At 46.1% G+C, this 19,232-nt stretch overlaps 1 protein-coding gene across 2 annotated transcripts; it reads left to right on the top strand.

Moving 5' to 3' along the window:
* Positions 1–760: 760 nt before the first annotated feature.
* Positions 761–19,135, top strand: Ikzf4 (IKAROS family zinc finger 4). Of its 2 annotated transcripts, none has more exons than XM_027926933.2 (8): positions 761–790; positions 2,022–2,101; positions 7,862–7,966; positions 9,405–9,665; positions 10,524–10,691; positions 13,855–14,004; positions 14,468–14,599; positions 15,340–19,135. In XM_027926933.2, the coding sequence occupies exons 2-8, from the start codon at positions 2,032–2,034 to the stop codon at positions 16,098–16,100; spliced, it is 1,647 nt and encodes a 548-aa protein (XP_027782734.2). In that variant the 5' UTR covers positions 761–790; positions 2,022–2,031; the 3' UTR covers positions 16,101–19,135. The 2 variants fall into 2 exon arrangements, with proteins under 2 accessions (XP_027782734.2, XP_071465883.1); XM_071609782.1 differs by lacking the exons at positions 761–790; positions 2,022–2,101 and adding exons at positions 4,436–4,522; positions 6,261–6,354.
* The last annotated feature ends 97 nt before the right edge of the window (positions 19,136–19,232 follow it).

Raw genomic sequence — 19,232 nt, 5'->3', positions numbered from 1 at the left:
TTTATACCTTCAGTAGAAAACTTATCACTGAGCCCTGAGGTGGGCTTCTTTCTATCATATTCCACCTTCCTGTTATCCCCACTCCTGCTGCACACCCCAAAAAAGAATCCCACAACCGGCACAGTGGTGCATGCCTGTAATCCCAGAGGCTTGGGAGGCTGAGGCAGGAGGATCGCAAGTTCAAAGCCAGCCTCAGCAATAATGAGGTGCTAAGCAACTCAGTAAGACCCTGTCTCCAAATAAAATACAAAATAGAGCTGGGGATGTGGCTCAGTGGTCGAGTGCCCCTGAGTTCAATCCCTGGTACCCAAAAAAACAAAAGAATTCCATGAAAGACTGAATTGAGCTTATATTTTTTCCTACTCCTTCTTAACTGAGGTCTGGCATCTCTACAGGGCTGTTTCTTCATCTCTTGAGGGCTGAAGTATAAACTAGCTCCTATGGCATCAGCTCCACTACAGGGAGAAGGTATACTCTCAAAACCAAGACCATTCTAGACCAAGGTAGTATTTCTACCCCAGAGGCTGGGGAGGCCTGAAGAGGTTGTAGGTAGGAGGAAATCTTGGGGCTTGGAAGGCAGAGTACATTATTTTTCTCACCAGGACAAAGTACTTTAGGATAGTTTCAGACCATGCTTAAGTGATCTTCTAGTTTTCTTGCTTACTCCAGAATGTTAAAAGAAAAACTTTATCCCTTCCTAGATCTGACTTCTAATAGCAGCTGTTTTCTCTTTAAACAGATCTCTTTAAGATGGACATAGAAGACTGCAATGGCCGCTCCTATGTATCTGGTATGCCTTCTATGTGTTTCATTTGGACAGGCTGGGAGCAGACACTGATCTGTGGGGCAGGGCAGAGAGCCTTTAACTCAAGCACACCACCTCAACATAAACATCAGTCATCGAGCTGACATTCACTTTTGGTGGTAGTTGATAGTGGCACACAATCATTTTGTGATTTTTATATTCCCTAAAATAGTAACTCTTTCCCAGACTTCTTGGGGAATAAGGAAGAGGAAAGGAAACAGGAGAGGACTATTAGTGGACACTATTAGAGGGATGATTTGAAGTAAATAGAAGATGTGGTTTCTTTTCCCATGCTCTGAAATAACCAGCCAAAATAAAATTCTGTCCCATCCAAGTAGAAAGTGGAGCAGTGTTTCAAACCTCAGAAGCCCACAGGGCCTAGGAAGGTGTATGAATGAAGTGAGCTAGGTCAGTTAGCAGAAGAGAATAGGAAGGACTGACATGAACTAGAGAACATACCTCAAGGAACAGCAGCTATTCAGAGTCCACTAGTGATTGCCATGTGGTAATTTGTATCTTCCAACTTTTCATTAGACATCAGAAATCTGAATTTTTATATGAAATAATTCTGTTTTACAATAATACTTTTTTTTTCTGTACTGGAATTAAACCCAAGGATATTCTACCATTAAACTACATCCCTAAATTACTCAGACTGACCCCAAACTTGTAATCTTCCTGCCTCAGCCTCCTGAGTAGCTGGGATTGATTACAACTGTATGCCACCATGCCTGGCTGTCAGTGTTTTAGAAAATGTTCCATAACACAAGTCAAAACTATCTATGAGCTGAATTCAGCCCATGGACTACCAGTTTGCACCTTCAAAGGTAGGAATAGAGAGCCCAATTCACATTCCCCTCAATCCTTTTCCATAGTCTTATCATGATATAGCTTTTCACACCTACCAAATATTCTTACTGAGGCAGAAGAAATCATTACATGTAGTATGAATTGCTTTTGGAGATATCAGAATAATCAGGTTTAACAATTTTAATGATGTAAAAAGAAATCAGAAACTTTATCCAGATCCTTTTCTGAGAGTATAGGAAAGAGTATCTAAGATGGAAAGAATTATTTTTGGGACCATTAGAACGTCAGGGCAAGAAATGATTATAAGAGGTAAGGGAAGTCAGAATTAGGTTTTGATGTGATGAGTTTCCCCATCAGAAATCCAAGAACCATTGTTGTAATGACCTATAGTTTGTTTTTACTCTAGAGTGGGACCAATGAAGGAATTATTGGCATGCACTACGAGAGATAGCAAGACGGGTGGGTCACACTCTGTGCAACACCCAGGTAATGTGCATAAGATGTTGACTCTGACCCATTTCTCATTTAAGAGAGAAGGAATTGGAATGGATAAAGACATTCAGTACCTGCCACATGCTGAACAGAATGACAGGGATCAGATGGGCTGATCCAATTGAAAGAGACTAATGGAACTAAGTCATGGTTCTAAGGAACCAGCCAGTCCTCCTACCTCCTGCTTAGTTAAGCCTATTCATTACTGAGCAAGAAATATGTTCAGGACCCTGCATTAGTGCTGGGGAGCACTCATATGGATAAAAACCAATCCCTCATGCAGAGTAGGTTAATGAGAAACTATGAAAGTTGCTGGGGGACTATCCCATGGGGCTCTTTTCAGTAGTGTCTCTAGAAACTACTGGATACTAGCAGAAAACTTCTGAGGATGTTTGCTTCACTGTATCGTGAAATCAAACTTCACCTGCTTAGAGAAAGTTGGCATTTTCTAGATAAGAAACAGGCTCTGCACTGATGGTTCTTGATTGAGAGTAGAGGCCTAAAACTCCTTATCTGTGCTTTGAGAATTCTAGATGTCAGCAGCTACCTTAGAGGGAAAAACAAGATAGGGCTAACACTGGCTTTAAACAATGCCCCCTGTAGGACTGGGCATTGCTGAGACAGTTCACCCGAGGGGCATCTGAGAGCCCATCACTGACCCACCTTCTCCTGGATTGATATGGAAGCAGAGGGGTGGGCTACAGTGTACAACCCTCCTAATAAACACCACAGCTCCTTATCAGGTTGTCACTACTGTGTGCCTCCATGCCAGGTTGTATTCCCTCACCTGGCCACTGATGAAGGCAGTAGCTTTCCTGTTCTTTAAAGAGATTTTATCTCACAGAACCTGATTCAGAAAGTCCTTTTATTGTGTGTGTGTGTGTGTGTGTGTGTGGTGTGGTGGTGCACACCTGCAAGTTCAAGACCAACCTCAAGCAACTTAACAAGTCCCTAAGCAACTTAGTGAGACTCTTCTCAAAAAGTAAAAAGGGCTAGGGATATAGCTCAGTGGTAAAGTGCCCCTGGGCCGAATCCCCAGTACCCACTCTGCCAAAAGAACAAAAAGAAAAGTCCATTTTTTCCCTCTCCCTTTCTCTTTCTAAAGGCACAGATCATTATTACCATGAGAGAGAAAAGGAGTCCATTAATTTACAGCACAGATTTCTATACTCCCTTCCCACACATACATGCCCCTATCTTGCAAAAGAAATGTAGTTGCTCAAACCTAGCTCATGCAATTAATTGACTGAGCAATGCTTGTCCAAAGTATTATAGGGCTGTAAAATATTTAAGGGAACCTTAAGAGAAAAAGATCCAGGGGTAGGCAGCCCGAAGTTTCATGGCCCCTCCTATCCCCAAATTCTTGGAATTAGAAAATGTAGTCTTCCAAAGTAGGTCAGCTCCTCAGTGAACAGCTCCTCTGGAAGGGAAGGGAGCAGAGGCCTTGTCCTTTAAGAGGGTAGATTCATCCAGGGCTGTGGGCTGCTGGAGCCCCAGGGGCACAGGAAGGAGGAGAGGCCAGGAGTTTGTACCAACCTTTTTGCCTGGGATCTGAAAAGGCTCAGGGCCACAGAGCACCAGTATCCTGAGACCAGATTGTGCTGGGCCCTCTGATTGCTGGGAAAGGGGGCTGTCAGTCCCCAGACCTCCCTCCTGGAGGAGGAGGGGAAAAGGGAACACGGTGCCTGAGTTTGCTGGGGGAGGGGCTGTCTGCCAATTGGAAAGCCTTGAAGCTGCCCCGTGTCCTGGGCCCCATGACCTCTGGGGCCTTGGCTTCCCCAGCTGGCAGAGGATTGAGCCTTCCCTTGGGCCCCCCTTTTCTCCCTCCTGCCCGCAGGCCCATCCATCTCTCTCTCTCTCACTCTCTGTCTCTCTCTCTCTCTCTCTCTCTCTCCCTCTCTCCCTCCCTCCCTCCCTCCCTCCTCTCTCAAGCATTTGTCGTGCAGTTCTTCTTTGTCTGCTGGGCAGGAGGGCAAAAGCACCCACCTCCCCTCCCTGTATACCCCCCACCCCTTCACTGTCTTAGAAAAGGGATGCTGTAGCTTAGCATTCCCCCACCATACACATATATACATTTTCTCCAGCCCCCTCCCCAAGCACATCCAAGCGTGTTTTCTCCCTCTCTCTTTCTCTCTCATTCCACCCCCCGCCCCAACACACATACACTCTGGACTGAGCTGTTTCTTGCTGGCTGCAGCCGTGGGCCCCTGCTCACCGTGCCGCTGCCGCTGCCTGCGAAATGACGGCGGTTCCCCTCACTTCCAGGAATCCACGCTTCCTGGAAGGTGAGTGGCTGGGCTCACCCCTGCCTGCCACCGAGACGCAGACATGCACACACCACCCGCACTCCCTCGCCGTTTCCAAGGCGGCGGCCGTGTTCGCACCCCAGGGTCTCACCGGCAAGGGAAGGATAATGTAAGTTCAGGCAGAAGGCGGCTAGTGGAGGGGGGAAGGGGGGGTGCTGGGGCTAGGGAGCCAATTCAGTAACAACTCCCAAGCCTGAGAGGGAGAGGATGGGGGCTGTGTGTGTGTAGCGGGGGAGGGGGCGTTCCTCCTTACACTTGCGGAGGATGGGAAAGGGTGTTTGGTGTTGCTAAGCAAAGACCATTGACTTGGACAGTGGGAGCTTGTGGTGACATCTTGATTAGGCCTTGGGGACAGAGGTACTGCTGCCTGGGGTGAAATACCAAAGCAGACCTGGGTGGGAATGGGTGATAGAGAATTGAGGTAAGGAATAGGCGCCTTGACAGCAAATGCCTCAGCCTGGAACCAAGATCTAAGGGGCCTCAGCCTCCTCCCCACAATAGAGCTGAGGATGGGCGTCTTTCTTTGCTCATGTACCCACTGTTCCCTGCTAGCAGGCTAGCATCCTGCCACCTGGAGCCCACGGTCAACAGAATAAGCAGTCAGGATGAGGTCCCTTGCAGAGAAGTGTGGAGGCTCGCTGAGCTCATGGCTGTTCTCTAGAGGTAGCCACTCTCTGAAAGGATGGGGAGAGGGCAGCGGGAGCAGAGGGCTTGTCTCCTTAAACATGTGAGACACATTTATCTTTTGCACTGCTTCCCAGTTCCTTGCCTCCTGTTTCTCTGCCCTTTACCTACCTCTCAGTTCCTCTGATGTGAACCTCATGATTTGGCTTTGCCCTCTGGGGGTTCAGCCAATCTATGATGACTTTGACCAAGAAAATTTCTCTAAGACATGAGAGCAGCCTTAATTCTTGGCTTTGACAGTCTGGGATTTCTTGGGAGTCCCAGGCATTTGAAATTCCCTCACTGAGGTTTCTGGGGCTGAGAGAGGAACTGCTGAATTTTCTAAATCCAACTCTAGTCCCCTTCACCCTCTGGCTAGAATTCAAAAATCCCTGGAGCCCCACAAATACTTGCTGACCCCCAAAACAAATTCAGTCTTATGTTTTAGTCCCATGAAAGTAGACTTAATCCTGTTTTCTCTCTTACCTTTATCCTAGGGAGGGCAATAGCATCAGTAAGCCTTTGGAATTACTGGTGGACTTGAGGCTCCTGGAGCTTTCTCACCTGTTTCCAGGCCTTAATTGGGAAAGCCACAGATGCTTTCTCCTCAGTGTCCTTAAATATTCCTTTAAGGATACCTTTCCCATATAGTAAGCCCCTGGCCCCATAAGGCAGCCTCAGCCCTGGTAAGCTGAGGCTAGCTATGGATTTCAGCAAGCTCACCTATCCTTTTAGGATCAAGGTCTAGCACCAGGCCCTGTTCTTTCCCTGTAACTAATATCAAGTGATTTAGAGCAAGTCACTACTAACATTTGAAAATGAATAAGAAGATGCCCTTTTCAGACCTTCTAACCTTGGTAATCCTACACTTAATCTAAAGGTCATATTTTAAAACTGGGTCTGAGAGTCCACAAGTCTTAACCCACAGTCCTGAGATGCTCGCTTCATGATATGTGTGTGGTTCTGATTTCAGGCAACTTTTCAAGGAAGCCATGGCTCACCTAAAGAGCCCCAGCTGGGAAAACTCAGATTCAAGCTATACATAAGGCTTTTTCTATAGATAGTGAACAAATTTCCTCAGGTTTTGATGGGATAGCATGGGGGAAATGGGACTCTTAGGAGAGGATATGAATGGGAAATGGTCCCAAAGTCCTGAGTGGTTGTTTTCTTCCCACTGACCAAAGCTGGAGAGGGATCCCTCAGGAGGGTGTGTTCCGGATTTCTTGCCTCAGGCCCAAGACTCCAACCATTTTATAATGGAATCTTTATTTTGTGAAAGTAAGTATGTGCATAGCTGGGCAATTGGGTAAAGTACTAATAGGTGGACTTTAGGGATGAATTTTAGGGTTTGTCTCTCCTCCCTCTCCCTCTCTGTCTCTGTCTGTCTGTCTGTCTCTCTCTCCCCCCTCTCTCATCCATATTTAGGCCTATGTGCACATAACAATGCATGTTCATGTTAGCAGATAATATAGAAGGCTATGGGTATGTTTATTTCAGTAGGTATGTTCTCTTTATTCTCTATGTAGCTACATATTGCTTTGTGTCTGTATATGTGTTTATCTACATGTGTTTTTATTTCACTGTTATATTTATGCAGAAGATTGTGGGGAGGAGGGATTTTTTAAAAGACACTCATATTTTCAGGTATGTTATTTGATTTTTGAAAACATCATGATACTCTCAAAAGCATTTTACAAAACAATTTATCAAGAAATTAAAATGAATATATTGAGGGTAAACTCATTATTTAATTCTCAAGGGAACATCAAATAGTAAATATGTGACTGAAATCAGATCAGCTTTCTGAAGTACTCAAATTTTTTGCTGAATTTTGAAAGTGTAATGGACCCAACTCCCCCTGGGACAGTGATTCCCAGTTGGCTGAATAAGTGATGGTCAAGGAATGGGCACTTACTCTCTGTGACCTGATCCCAGCTCCACCACTACCAGCTATGTGACCTTAGATAAGTAACATAATCTCTCTTATGACTCCTTATCTGAAAAATTAACACAATATTATTTTGTAGAGTTGTTTTAAAGATCAAAGGAGATAATTCATTTATCTGGGTTCTATATAGAATAATGTCTGGCACATAGTAAGCACCAGAAACATTAGCTACTATTACTGTTGTTACTAATATTATTATTAGATTCAGGGACAATTCCAACTGCCCTTCCTACAGATCCTGAACCCGGTAGTGGGCCTCCAGAAAGGAACAGGAGGACTGGACATGGTGGTACTGTAATTCCAGTGACTCAGGAGGGCTGAGACAAGAGGATCACAAGTTCAAAGCCAGTCTTAGCAACTTAGCAAGGCCCTAAGCAACTTAATAAGACCCTGTCTCAAAAATAAAAGGGGCTAGGGATGTGGCTCAGTGGAAAAGCACCCCTGGGTTCAATCCCTGATACCAAAAGAAAAGAAAGGAACAGTAGGAAAGAACATTGTTCTAATTCACCTCCTCTTCAGGCCCCTATTTTCCTCTCTACCCTGGCCCGCCCACCCAGTCCTGCTTCCTGCAGACGTCAGGCAGTGATGCTCTTCCCCTCAGGCCTAGATAAAGGTAGAATAGACAAGGCCCAGCACTGAGCTCACGGAAGTTGGCATTGGGCACTAAGCTGGTAGGGGCACAAGGTATGGTGCCATGCATACAACACAGCTTTGTACATGGCTATGGGATTAGTGTTTGTGAAGTTTAACTGAATTTTTTAAAAAATTAGGCAATGGACAGTATATGGCTCTAGCCCCAGCCCCAGCTTTACCTGCCTTCTTGTTCTCTCCTCTAAGGTAGCGGGGACTCATCTCTGGAGAAGGAGTTCCTTGGGGCCCCAGTGGGGCCCTCGGTGAGCACCCCCAACAGCCAGCACTCTTCTCCCAGCCGCTCACTCAGTGGTAAGTTAAACTCCTACCCCTCCTGGCACTCGGCACCCCTATTTTTGTTTGGCCCTCAATTCACCTTCCATAGGCAACCATTTTCCCATCATCACCTCCTTCTGGTCTCCTGCTTAGAGTCTCTAAAACCATGAAAGAACTGGACCTGGTGGCCCACACCTCTAACCCCAGCAACCTGGGAGGCTGAGGCAGGAGGATCACAAATTCTAGGGCAACCTCAGCAACTTGGGAGGCCCTAAGCAACTTAGCCCTAAGACCCTGTCTCAAAATAAAAAACAAAAAGGACTGGGAATGTAATTCAGTGGTTAAGCACCACTGGGTTTAATCCCCAGTACCAAAATAAATAAATAAATGCATAAAGGAGTTTAGCATCTGGCTTCTGAAAACAGTAGTCACTGCCAGACCAGGGTGGAACACATGGGTGGCATTAAGATGAAGTAGGTAAATTCTGGAACTGGAGAAGTCGGTAGATAGAAATGGTCATTAGAGATTGATAGGAAACAGAGTAAAAGGACCTCATCTCCCCATACCATGTACTCCTGCCCAGGCAGGATCTCCCTGACTGCCCCTCCCCAGTTGGCCCTAGATCTATGACATTCTCTAAATGGTTGAAATAGCCAGGAATGTAGGTCAGAGCTAGAGCCAAAGCCTTCTCCTCAATAGCTCCTCCCTCTTATACTACCCCCTCTCAGATTTGTATGGAGGGAATTGGGGGGGGGGGGTTCAGTCTTTTGGGGCAGGAGGATAATGGAAGCCATGCCTATCTTCCAGTTTTTCTCTCTTTAGTTTGCTGTCCCTCTTCAGTCTTCCTAGGACTGTTTTCCCGCCACTGTTACTTGTTGGCTTCCTGCCCAGACCCAAGCCAGACATCTTTCTTAATGACAAGAGAATAGAGAATAAGCTGCCTCCTTTCCCCAGTGACAGAATACATCCTATGTACCTCAACTTTTTTCTCTTAAAGCCTGTTTTGAGTGGGGGAATACCAGGGATTGAACCCAGGGGCACCTAGCTACTGAGCCGCATCCCCAGCCACTTTTATGTTTTATTTTGAGACAGAGTCTTACTAAGTTGCTTAGGGCCTTGCTAAGTTGCTGAGGCTGGCTTTGAATTTGTAATCCTCCTTCCTCAGCCTCCTGAGTGTTGGGGTTACAAGTGTGTGCTACCATACCTGGCTTCTTGAAGCCTGTGTGGTTTTTTGTTTGTTTGTTTTGATTTTTTTTTTTTTTTTTTTTTGGTGGGTGGGAGAAAAGGGGAATGTTGTTTCAGGTTGCAGAGGACTCTGTTATCACCACCCAGGATACTAGGGTATTGACTCTGTCTTAAGGCCTGTAGGTCTCAGCACCTGGAGACACCCTGTTGGACTTCAGGAGTGTTGCTCTGGCCTGGGAACAGGTTCTCCTTTGCCTATATCTGTTCTAAACATCATCCCACCTTCCAGCCAACTCCATCAAGGTGGAGATGTACAGCGATGAGGAGTCGAGCAGACTGCTGGGGCCAGATGAGCGGCTCCTGGAAAAAGACGACAGTGTGATTGTGGAGGACTCATTGTCCGAGCCCCTGGGCTACTGTGATGGGAGTGGGCCAGAGCCTCACTCCCCTGGTGGCATCCGGCTGCCTAATGGCAAGCTCAAGTGTGATGTCTGCGGCATGGTCTGTATTGGACCCAACGTGCTCATGGTGCACAAGCGCAGCCACACTGGTGAGTAAGCCAGAGGCATTCAGGGAGGAGCTGGGTGGGGGGTGCTTAAGAGGCAGAGACAATGCTGGGGCAATGGCAATAAGAGGGTTGCAGGAGTCCATGCTGGAGTAGGGTAGTCTCAGAAAGGGAAGGGTCTCTCCCAGCACATTTTCTAGTTGACAAAAAAAAAAAAAAGAGGGAATTTGAACTTCCATTAACTCCTGTACCTTCCTGGCACTTTCCTCAGCTGTTGTTATAAAGGAAAGCTACTGTTTTTCTGAGGATGTGAGGGAAAAGGAGATGTTGTAGTCTCAAGGAGGATTCTTATAGCTCAGTGGTAGAGTTGTGCTTAGCATGCAATGAGGCACCACGTTCCATCTCCAGCACCAAAAAAAAAAAAAAAAAAGAAGAAGAAGAAAGAAGGAAAAAAAGAATAAAAAGGATCCCTTTGTCCAACAGGAATAGGACTCCTGAGTATCATTTGGGCCTTCCTAGCTCATAATTATTAAAAAAACAAAAGGTAAGGGGCAGGAAACAAAGGCTTCCTCCTCTTAGCCTCTTCAGACTTTGAGCTCCTGGGGCCAATGGGCCCTGTGGAGCTCAGTTTTGGGTAACAGACTTGTGGTCTGGTGTTCCAGACCCAGTACTCCTTTTCTGCCACACACCTCTAACTCACACCTTCCCAGGACAAGACCGTCCCTAGGTCTTGATACTAATACTTGATAAAGTAATACTTGATAAAGCAGTATTAGCATGTGTGGCACACTCCTGCCCCTCAGCAATATGTTCAGTGAAACTTCCCTTGGCAGTGTTGGGGACTATCTTCAACCTTTGACATTTTTCATGCCGGCCCTCTGGAACCTGTTCTTTCACTTGCAGGTGAGAGGCCCTTCCACTGCAACCAGTGTGGTGCCTCTTTCACCCAGAAGGGGAACCTGCTGCGCCATATTAAGCTGCATTCTGGGGAAAAGCCCTTCAAATGTCCTTTCTGCAACTATGCCTGCCGCCGGCGTGATGCACTCACTGGTCACCTCCGCACACACTCAGGTCAGTGACCATCCAGCAGGAGAAGAGAGAGTGGGGCCCCGAGCGTACCCAATAAATAGAGCTCCTAGACTTTTCTGTATTCGGGAGTTACAGTGTCTATCACTGAGGAGGGGAGAGCACTCATACAGAGCAAATAGGGCCTTGCCTCTTTAACTCTTCCTCTGGGCAGCAGGGCCCATGAGAAATTTGCAGGACCCTTTGTTGAGGTATTTTACTGCCACACTGTGTGACATGGAACAAAAGGAGCATGGATGGTCTTGCTCCGCTCTGATTTTTGTTTTTTAAAGACTGTGATGATGCAAGTGCCATCTGTGCCCCACACCCACACTTTTGAGCCCATGGAAAGCCCTCTTCCCATTCCCATTTACCCTGGGCCTTGCACTTATCACCATCTTAATCTGCCATCTATAACACCAGAAGTTTTTGGGCAACCACTGTCTATCCTCTCCTCTACTTCCTACAGGATCCTGTAAATATCCATGGGCCTCCCAAACTGGAAAAAAAAAAAAAAAAAAAAAAAAAAGGAGCCTCAGACCTCCAATTAGGAAACAAGTATCCCATTTCTGTTCTATCCCAAAAGGCTGTCACTTTCCAAGAGTCAGGAGCAAGTCTAGAGAGTGTCTAGGAGTCAGTATTTAATAGTGCTGGGGAACTAGATCAGCAAGGTTTTCTAGATCAATCAAGACTATTTGAATCAGTATATCTCAGAATCAACTAGACAAATAGTACTTGTCAGAAATTTTACTAAGTTTGGGGCTTTTGGCTTGGACTTGGGAAGATGCCAGGAACTTAGCTGGCAGGAAGGAGGGAACTCAAGACTGAAAAAATGCAGGAAAAGGGGAAGAGAGGAAAGAATTAGCAGGGTCTGTCCTCGAAAACTTTCCTTGCTGTTTTTCTCTTAAACTCTCCTGGGCCAGGACTTAAAGGGACAGAGCAATCATTTCTGCTTTCTCCATCTACCCACCTTCTTTCAGGTTCTCCACTTTATAACTGGGACCTCTTTATCTCTATATACATGGAGGAATAGAGAGAAAGATCATCACTGATTCATGCTTTATTATCTACAGAGCATTTCATTTGTGTCTCCTCATATAATCCTCATAATAATTACAAGATAGATGTGATTATCCCCATTTTGTTGACAAAGAACTGAAGCCGGGGGTCGGGGGGGAAGGTTGCAGGCCATATGGTTTTTATGCAGCATGACTGGACCCCCATCAAGAATCAGTGCCAGAGCTGGGTATGATGGCACACGCCTGTAATTCAGGAGACTGAGGCAGTAGGATCATGAGTTCAAGACCAATCTGAGCAATTTAGTGATACCCTATCTCAAAAATAAAATAAAAAGGGATGGGGGTATAACTCAGTGGTAGAGTATCTGCCTTAACATGCGCAAGGCCCTGAGTTTGATCCTCAATACTGAAGGGAAAAAAAAGAAAAAAAGATCCAGTGTCAGGTGCTCCTTTTTCTCAGGAAATGGGCTGCTCCCCCTGCTGTTATGAAACCAGAATGGCTTGGCCCCCAGAATTCTTCCCAACAAATTCAGCTGGGTAGATTTTGGATGTTGTTCTGAAGGAAGTTAAGGGAAAAAAAAGGAGACAGGTAAACTGTCAGAGTCCATCTCTGTTAAGATGCTTCCTGTTACAGTTGACACATAAGAAAAAATAGGCTGGAGGATCATTCTTCTCCCAGATGTTAAGTCATTTCCCCAAGGGTGTTGGATAGATAGGAACTCTGGTGTTCATTTCATCCCAAACACTAGGGTTTATGGAACAAGAGCAAAATAGCAAAATGTTGATTTAGTCAAGGCACAGCTTAGGCATGTGTAGGGGGTGAGTATCTCCTGTAGAGAGGAGATATTTTCTCCTGTCTCCCTGCTCAATAGAAGCAAAAAAACATAAAATATACAATACCTTGTACTCTTCACTGTTTTTTCTCTTTTCACAAATATCATCTCTCAAAAGTTGCCTTAAGCTGGTGTGGAGGCACACCATATAATCCTAGCAACTCTGGAGGCTGAGGCAGGAGGTTCACAAGTTCCAGGCCAGCCTCAGCAATTTAGCAAGGCCCTAAGCAATTTAGCAAGACTCTGTCTCAAAATAAAAAATAAAAATGACTGGGGATATATCTCAGTGATTAAGATACCAGTGATTAACACTTGGGTTCAATCCCTGGTACAAAAAAAAAAAAAAAGTTGTCTTTATAACCCATTCTTTAAAAAAAAAACCCAAGCCAAGTGCATAGTCCCACCCCTATAATCCCAGTAGTTTGGGAGGCTGAGGCAGGAGGATCAAGAGTTCAAAACCAGCCTCAGCAACTTAGCAAAGCCCTTAGCAACTCAGTGAGACCCTGTCTCTAAATAAAATGCAAAAAAAGGCTAGGGATGTGGCTCTGTGGTTAAGCCCCCTCGGATTAAACCCCAGCTCCCCCCACTCCCGAAAAAAAACTGGTATTCTTTTTCACTCTCTCCCTTATTTTCTTCTTTCTTTTTGTATTCTTTTTCTTTTTTCAGTATTTCTTGTCACTGATGGTACTTCTGCTGCTCTCTCGGTAGGTACCTCAGTATAGAGAGACAGAAGAGAAAATAATCAGTTAAATCAGGCAAGAGATGGAAGTAAAAATACAAGTAAAGGTCCATGAAAATTGCCTCTCCCCACAAGGGCAGATCTAAGGGCTCTCATTTCTGTCACACCAGCCCACCAATTTCCCCCAAACCAGGGCACATAGTCTGTTAGAAAAAAAAAAAAAAAAATCCCCTTGTCTGATAAACAGCACTTACACCTGCCTGCCACATGGAAAGGTTAAACCGCAGTCTGGGCCCCAGACTCTGAGATCCTGGGGTGGGGCTTGCTTGCCTGCCTGCTGCTCCCCTACAAAGGCCTTGGGTCCTCACTTCCTTTGAGCAGCAACTTGGTCATCAAAGCCCATTACCAGTCTGAGGCCGTATGTCTTAGGATTCCCTCACTCCCATAGCTGCACATTGTCTCTCTTCCCCAAATTGGTCCATCTGTCCATTGTTACAGGTAAAATTGGAGAAGGGTAGACAAGCAGAAGAATTCAACTTAGCAACATCTTTTCCTCCCTATGCCAGTGTATATTTGCTCCTGGATAATTTTGAGAACAAGGGCATGGAAGTAACTCTGATGCTGTCTATCTTCCACAGTTTCCTCTCCCACAGTGGGCAAGCCCTATAAGTGCAACTACTGTGGCCGGAGCTACAAACAGCAGAGTACCCTGGAGGAACACAAGGAACGGTGCCACAACTACCTACAGAGTCTAAGCACTGAAGCCCAAGCTTTGGCTGGCCAACCAGGTGTGGCCCTGAGCAGTACTATGGGGGAGTTGAGAGAAGATCCAGAGGATTGCAGGTCAAGGGTGATTCCAGTTCCTCCTCCTACAGAAGGATGAGATATATAAAATGGGAAACAGTTACCCTCATTAAATCTACTATTAAATCTTCCAAACACCCCATTCTAAGTACCCTCGTCAGTGTAGAGTAGGGTCTTATGTTAGGTACTATAGGGAGATCCAGAGGTAGTGAAAGGTTGTCTCTATCTTCAGTCTAATAGAGGAGAGAACACAAGAAGTATAGAATCAAGGGTCAAATGTGTATACTTATCCTCAAATGGTCTGAAATATGGGGATGAGCTTTAGAAGGGTAAAGTAAATAGTTTCCCAGGCTTTAGGTCTGACCCTCCTTGGCTACTGACCTACTAGTTTTCTTGAGGTAGTACTACTCCTACTCAGCTACTACTGCCCCCACTCCTTCCCACTAGGTGAGGAGATCCGTGATCTGGATATGGTGCCAGACTCCATGCTGCACTCATCATCTGATCGGCCAACTTTCATCGATCGTCTAGCCAACAGCCTCACCAAACGCAAGCGTTCCACCCCCCAGAAGTTTGTAGGTAAGAGTCCAGTTGGAAAGGAGACGATAGCTTAAAGCCATAGCTCAAATAAATCTGAGCTCTGATTGCCATTAGACCAGAGATTTTGGTCTGGTGGTTGATCTAGGGAAAGAAAACAACCTGATAATTCTGGTGTCAAAAGTTTTCCCCAGACCAGGAGGGAAGTAATGAGGAAGGATGTACCTCAAGAGGGTGGAAAGGAGTCAGTGTTGAGAACTTGTGGTAGCCTAAGGGGAGGTGTTTGGGAGTTCAAGCCCTCTGAGGTTTTGAGGCTAGAAGGACTTCAGTCTGTGTAGGCTCTTGCAAGACTTGGAGGAGAAGTAAGCATGTACTTCCCCCACATGACTCTGGCATGAGGTCCCTAAGGATCTGGAGTTTTATGGAGAGTGATGAAAGAAGTATTCATGCTAGGTAGGATAATACTTGTCTAAAATTACAGCCTACAGTCAGGGAGTGAGCCCACCACACTGCACTCATCATTCCATCTTGGGGGAAGGAAATGGGGTGTAACAAATAAGGTTACAAGCAGCTGGGAGTGTAGCTCAGTGGTGAAACACATGTTTAGCATGTGTGAGGACCTGGGTTCAATCTTCAGCACCACAAATAATAATTACAATTAAAACAATAATAATGATGATCATGTTATATCCAGCCCCATGGGTTAAAAGAAACAAACCAGCAATCCTGGGGAGCACTTAGGAATTATTCAAAGACAGCCTTGCTGAGATCTTTCTCCACAGGTGAAAAGCAGATGCGCTTCAGTCTCTCAGACCTCCCCTATGATGTGAATTCTGGTGGCTATGAAAAGGATGTGGAGTTGGTGGCACACCATGGCCTGGAACCTGGCTTTGGAAGTTCTCTGGCCTTTGTGGGTGCAGAACATCTGCGTCCCCTCCGCCTTCCACCCACCAACTGCATCTCAGAACTCACTCCTGTCATCAGCTCTGTCTACACCCAGATGCAACCCCTCCCTGGTCGCCTGGAGCTTCCAGGGTCCCGAGAAGCAGGTGAGGGACCTGAGGATCTAGGTGATGGAGGTCCCCTCCTCTACCGGGCCCGAAGCTCCCTGACTGATCCTGGGGCATCCCCTAGCAATGGCTGCCAGGATTCCACGGACACAGAGAGCAACCATGAAGATCGAGTTGGGGGGGTGGTGTCTCTCCCTCAAGGTCCCCCACCCCAGCCACCTCCCACCATAGTGGTGGGCCGGCACAGTCCTGCCTATGCCAAAGAGGACCCCAAGCCACAGGAGGGGTTATTACGGGGCACCCCAGGCCCCTCCAAAGAAGTGCTTCGGGTGGTGGGGGAAAGCGGTGAGCCGGTGAAGGCCTTCAAGTGTGAACACTGCCGCATCCTCTTCCTGGACCACGTCATGTTCACCATCCACATGGGCTGTCATGGCTTCAGAGACCCTTTCGAGTGCAACATCTGTGGTTATCACAGCCAGGACCGGTACGAATTTTCTTCCCACATTGTTCGAGGGGAGCATAAGGTGGGCTAGTGACCTCTCCCCCTGCCCTTAGTCCACTACTCCACTGCCCCACTATAGGTGTCTAGCCTTGTCCCCACCACACCCCAAGGAGTTTTGCATTGTAGCCCCCACCACTGGCCACTTGACTTCACACCTAACCCTGACTCTCCTTGCCTATTCTTTTCTACCCTGACCTATTTAAGCATTGTGATGAAACAGATCTTTTGCTTATGTTTCTTCTTTTTCTCTTCTCCTCTCATCTCAGCATATTCACTGAGTTATTTATTAATTAGTTGACTTTGCCTTTTTTATTTATGGCATTCCCTTGCCACTCCCTCACCCTCTGGCCCACAGCTCCCTTCTACTGTAGGCCTAATTTTTTTCTTGTGGATCTAGCATCCAATAGCCCCAGGGGTCAGAAGCTCCTCTTCACATTAAGAGACCTTGAGCTTCTTGCTTTAATCTTCACCCTTTATCTGATTTTTCAGTTTTTATGCTGATACCTCCCAATGGCCCTACCTTAGCTCTGTGGCATTATATCTCCTCTCTGGGACCCTTCAACCTGGTACTCCATACCTCTTGTGCCCTCTCACTTTAGGCAGCTTGCACTATTCTTGAATGAATGAAGAATTTCCTCATTTGGAAGTAGGAGGGGTTGAAGAAATTCTCCCCAGGCACTGTGAGACTGAGGATCCTCTTGACTGCCCCTGGGAATTTGAGCTCCCCAAAGCCTACCTTCAGGATCTCTCTCCAGGATGTGATATAGCTCGTCCCTGTCCCCAGCCCAATCCTCATCACCACCCTAGTCTCTTCAACCTGCCGCTCTGCTCAGTGGTGGCTTTTCTCTCTGTGGAGTAACCCCATTTTATATTCTCAGGGGCCAAGGCTAGGTCTGCAACCCTTTGTCTAAGGCACATTGGGAGCCACAGGTGCCTAATTAGGAACCAGGGCATGGGAAGGGTGTGGGTCAAAATATTTTCTCTCCTCCACCTCTCAGACTTCTTCACTCTAGTGACCTTCATGGGCTTACAGGGACTCTTTCAGTCCCCATCCTATGAGAAACTGGTGGGTAGCTGCCTGATAACCAGGGGTCTCTCAACCCCTCTGTCATGCTGCCTTCTTCCTCTCCTTCCCAGCAGGATTCACTCTCTCATTCCTGCACTCGTGGGCTCTTTCTTGTTATTGGTGGCAGGGAGAAAAGGATGTCTCTTTTCTCTCTTCTAATTTTCAGTGTAACCAAAAATTATCCCAGGATGAGCAAGGATATGTGCCCCTCATCCATTCCATCCTTGTTCCATCAAGAATGGAGTAGGTACAACTCACCGGGGGTCATTCTTCACTGCCCTTCTATACTCAGCTCCCAGACATGCAGGAGGGGCATTCTTCTCCTGGCTGCTGCAGAGACCCCTGGTATTTGGATAACCAAGGATTCATGAGAAGGGGCAGGAGGAGGTACAACTCCACTGCAAGTGAAGGTCTCTTTCTACAAAGAGCTCCCTGCCCGGGGCCACAGCCATCCCACTCTCTGCTTCCTTGAGATTCAAACCAAAGGCTGTTTTTCTATATTTAAAGAAAAAAAAGAAAAAAAGAAAAAAAAAGTGAAAAACCAAACACAACACCTCACAAGTTGTAACTCTTGGTCCTTCTCTCTCTCCTTTTCTTCCTTTCCTGTCCATCTTTCTTGCCACGTGTCCTTTCCTTATTGGCCTTTCACCTCTTCTTCTTTTCTCACTCCCTATCAGGGATATTTGTTTGGGGGGTTGGTAAAAGGTGGGCTAAGGATCAGATCCTGGGATTGGGGCTCTTAAGGGTCTGGGAAGAGTCTACCTTACCCTATCATGGGAAGTGAAAAAAACTCTTTTTCCCCCTTTTCCTTCCCCATTATTGTGGTTTTCCCAAGAGAACCAGATTGGCAGGAAGAGGCCTTGTGGGATGATTGTTCCTCCTTGACAATGTAGCAATAAATAGGTGCTGCCAAGGGCAGAGGATGGGGGAGTCAGCTCAGAGGAGAGTGGTCCCTAGAGAAAGTAAAGAGTCTTCTCAACAGCACCCTTAGGTACTTGCTCCTTGTTCAGGATGGCAGCAGAGCTGAGATTAACACCTGGGCTTCTCCTGAACTATTCTGGTTATTGAGCCACTTCCTGTTGGACCTACCCATCCCACATCTTCTATGTCTGCTGTGTATTTGATGATACCTCATAAGGACTTATCCCTTCTGGGGTATCAAAGCCTTAGGGTGCCCTCATCCCCTCCCCTAACCAGCCTTGGCACCTGTAACCTCCCGGAACATGAAGGACTATGCTCTGAGGCTATACTCTGTGCCCATGAGAGCAGAGACTGGAAGGGCAAGACCAGGTGCTAGGGAGGGGAGAGAGGGGCATCCTGTCTCTCTCTAGACCATCACTGCACTTTAACCAGGGTCTTAGGTATAAAATCCTACTTTTCAGAGCCTTCCAGCTCTGGAACCTCAAACATCCTCATGCTCTCTCCCAGCTCCTTTTACATAAAAAAATAAAAAGAAAGAACAAAAACCACACGGTGAAACCCACATGGAGTAAAGAGGTGTTTCCTTTTATATTGCTATTCAAAATCAACACCACAAAAAGAAATAAGAATTTCTAAATAGACACTTTTCCAGAACTTTGTTTTTTCCTGTCAATGTCCAAGCTGCGGGTGGGATTTTGTAATACTTCTGGCAGCTTCTTTCCTTGTGTACATAATATACATATATATATATATTTTTAATCAGAAGTTATGAAGAACAAAAAAAAAAAAAAACACAGAAGCAAGTGCAATACCACCTCTCTTCTCCCTCTCTCCCAAGGTTTCCTTTGTAGCCTGTTTGGTGTTTCCTTTGACCCTTGCCCCTCCACTTCCTCCTCTCTTCCTCTGCCCCCCACCTTTTTTTAAGTTTTTCTCCTTTCTCTATGGGAGTTAAACTAGCTTTTGAGACTTATTGCAAAGCATTTTGTATATGTAATATATTGTAAGTAAATATTTGTGTAACGGAGATATACTACTGTAAGTTTTGTACTGTACTGGCTGAAGGTCTGTTATAAATAAACATGAGTAATTTAACACCCCTGGTTGTTTTACAGACTTCCTTTGCCTTACTTTCCTGCTAGGAGGGAGGAGGGATCTCCTTGCAGCAAGCTGTACTAA

The sequence above is a fragment of the Marmota flaviventris genome, chromosome 3 (assembly GCF_047511675.1).
Source record: "Marmota flaviventris isolate mMarFla1 chromosome 3, mMarFla1.hap1, whole genome shotgun sequence".
In the NCBI taxonomy this organism is placed as follows: Eukaryota; Metazoa; Chordata; class Mammalia; order Rodentia; family Sciuridae; genus Marmota; species Marmota flaviventris.
This window is presented reverse-complemented; position numbering and strand designations above follow the sequence as displayed.

Excerpts from the sequence above, each read along its gene's own strand:
- Ikzf4 (XM_071609782.1), top strand. The coding sequence starts at position 4,436 with ATGCACACACCACCCGCACTCCCTCGCCGTTTCCAAGGCGGCGGCCGT. Across the intron at positions 7,967-9,404 it reads TCCCAGCCGCTCACTCAGTG|CCAACTCCATCAAGGTGGAG; the intron begins GTAAGTTAAACT and ends CCCACCTTCCAG. Across the intron at positions 14,005-14,467 it reads AGCTTTGGCTGGCCAACCAG|GTGAGGAGATCCGTGATCTG; the intron begins GTGTGGCCCTGA and ends CCTTCCCACTAG.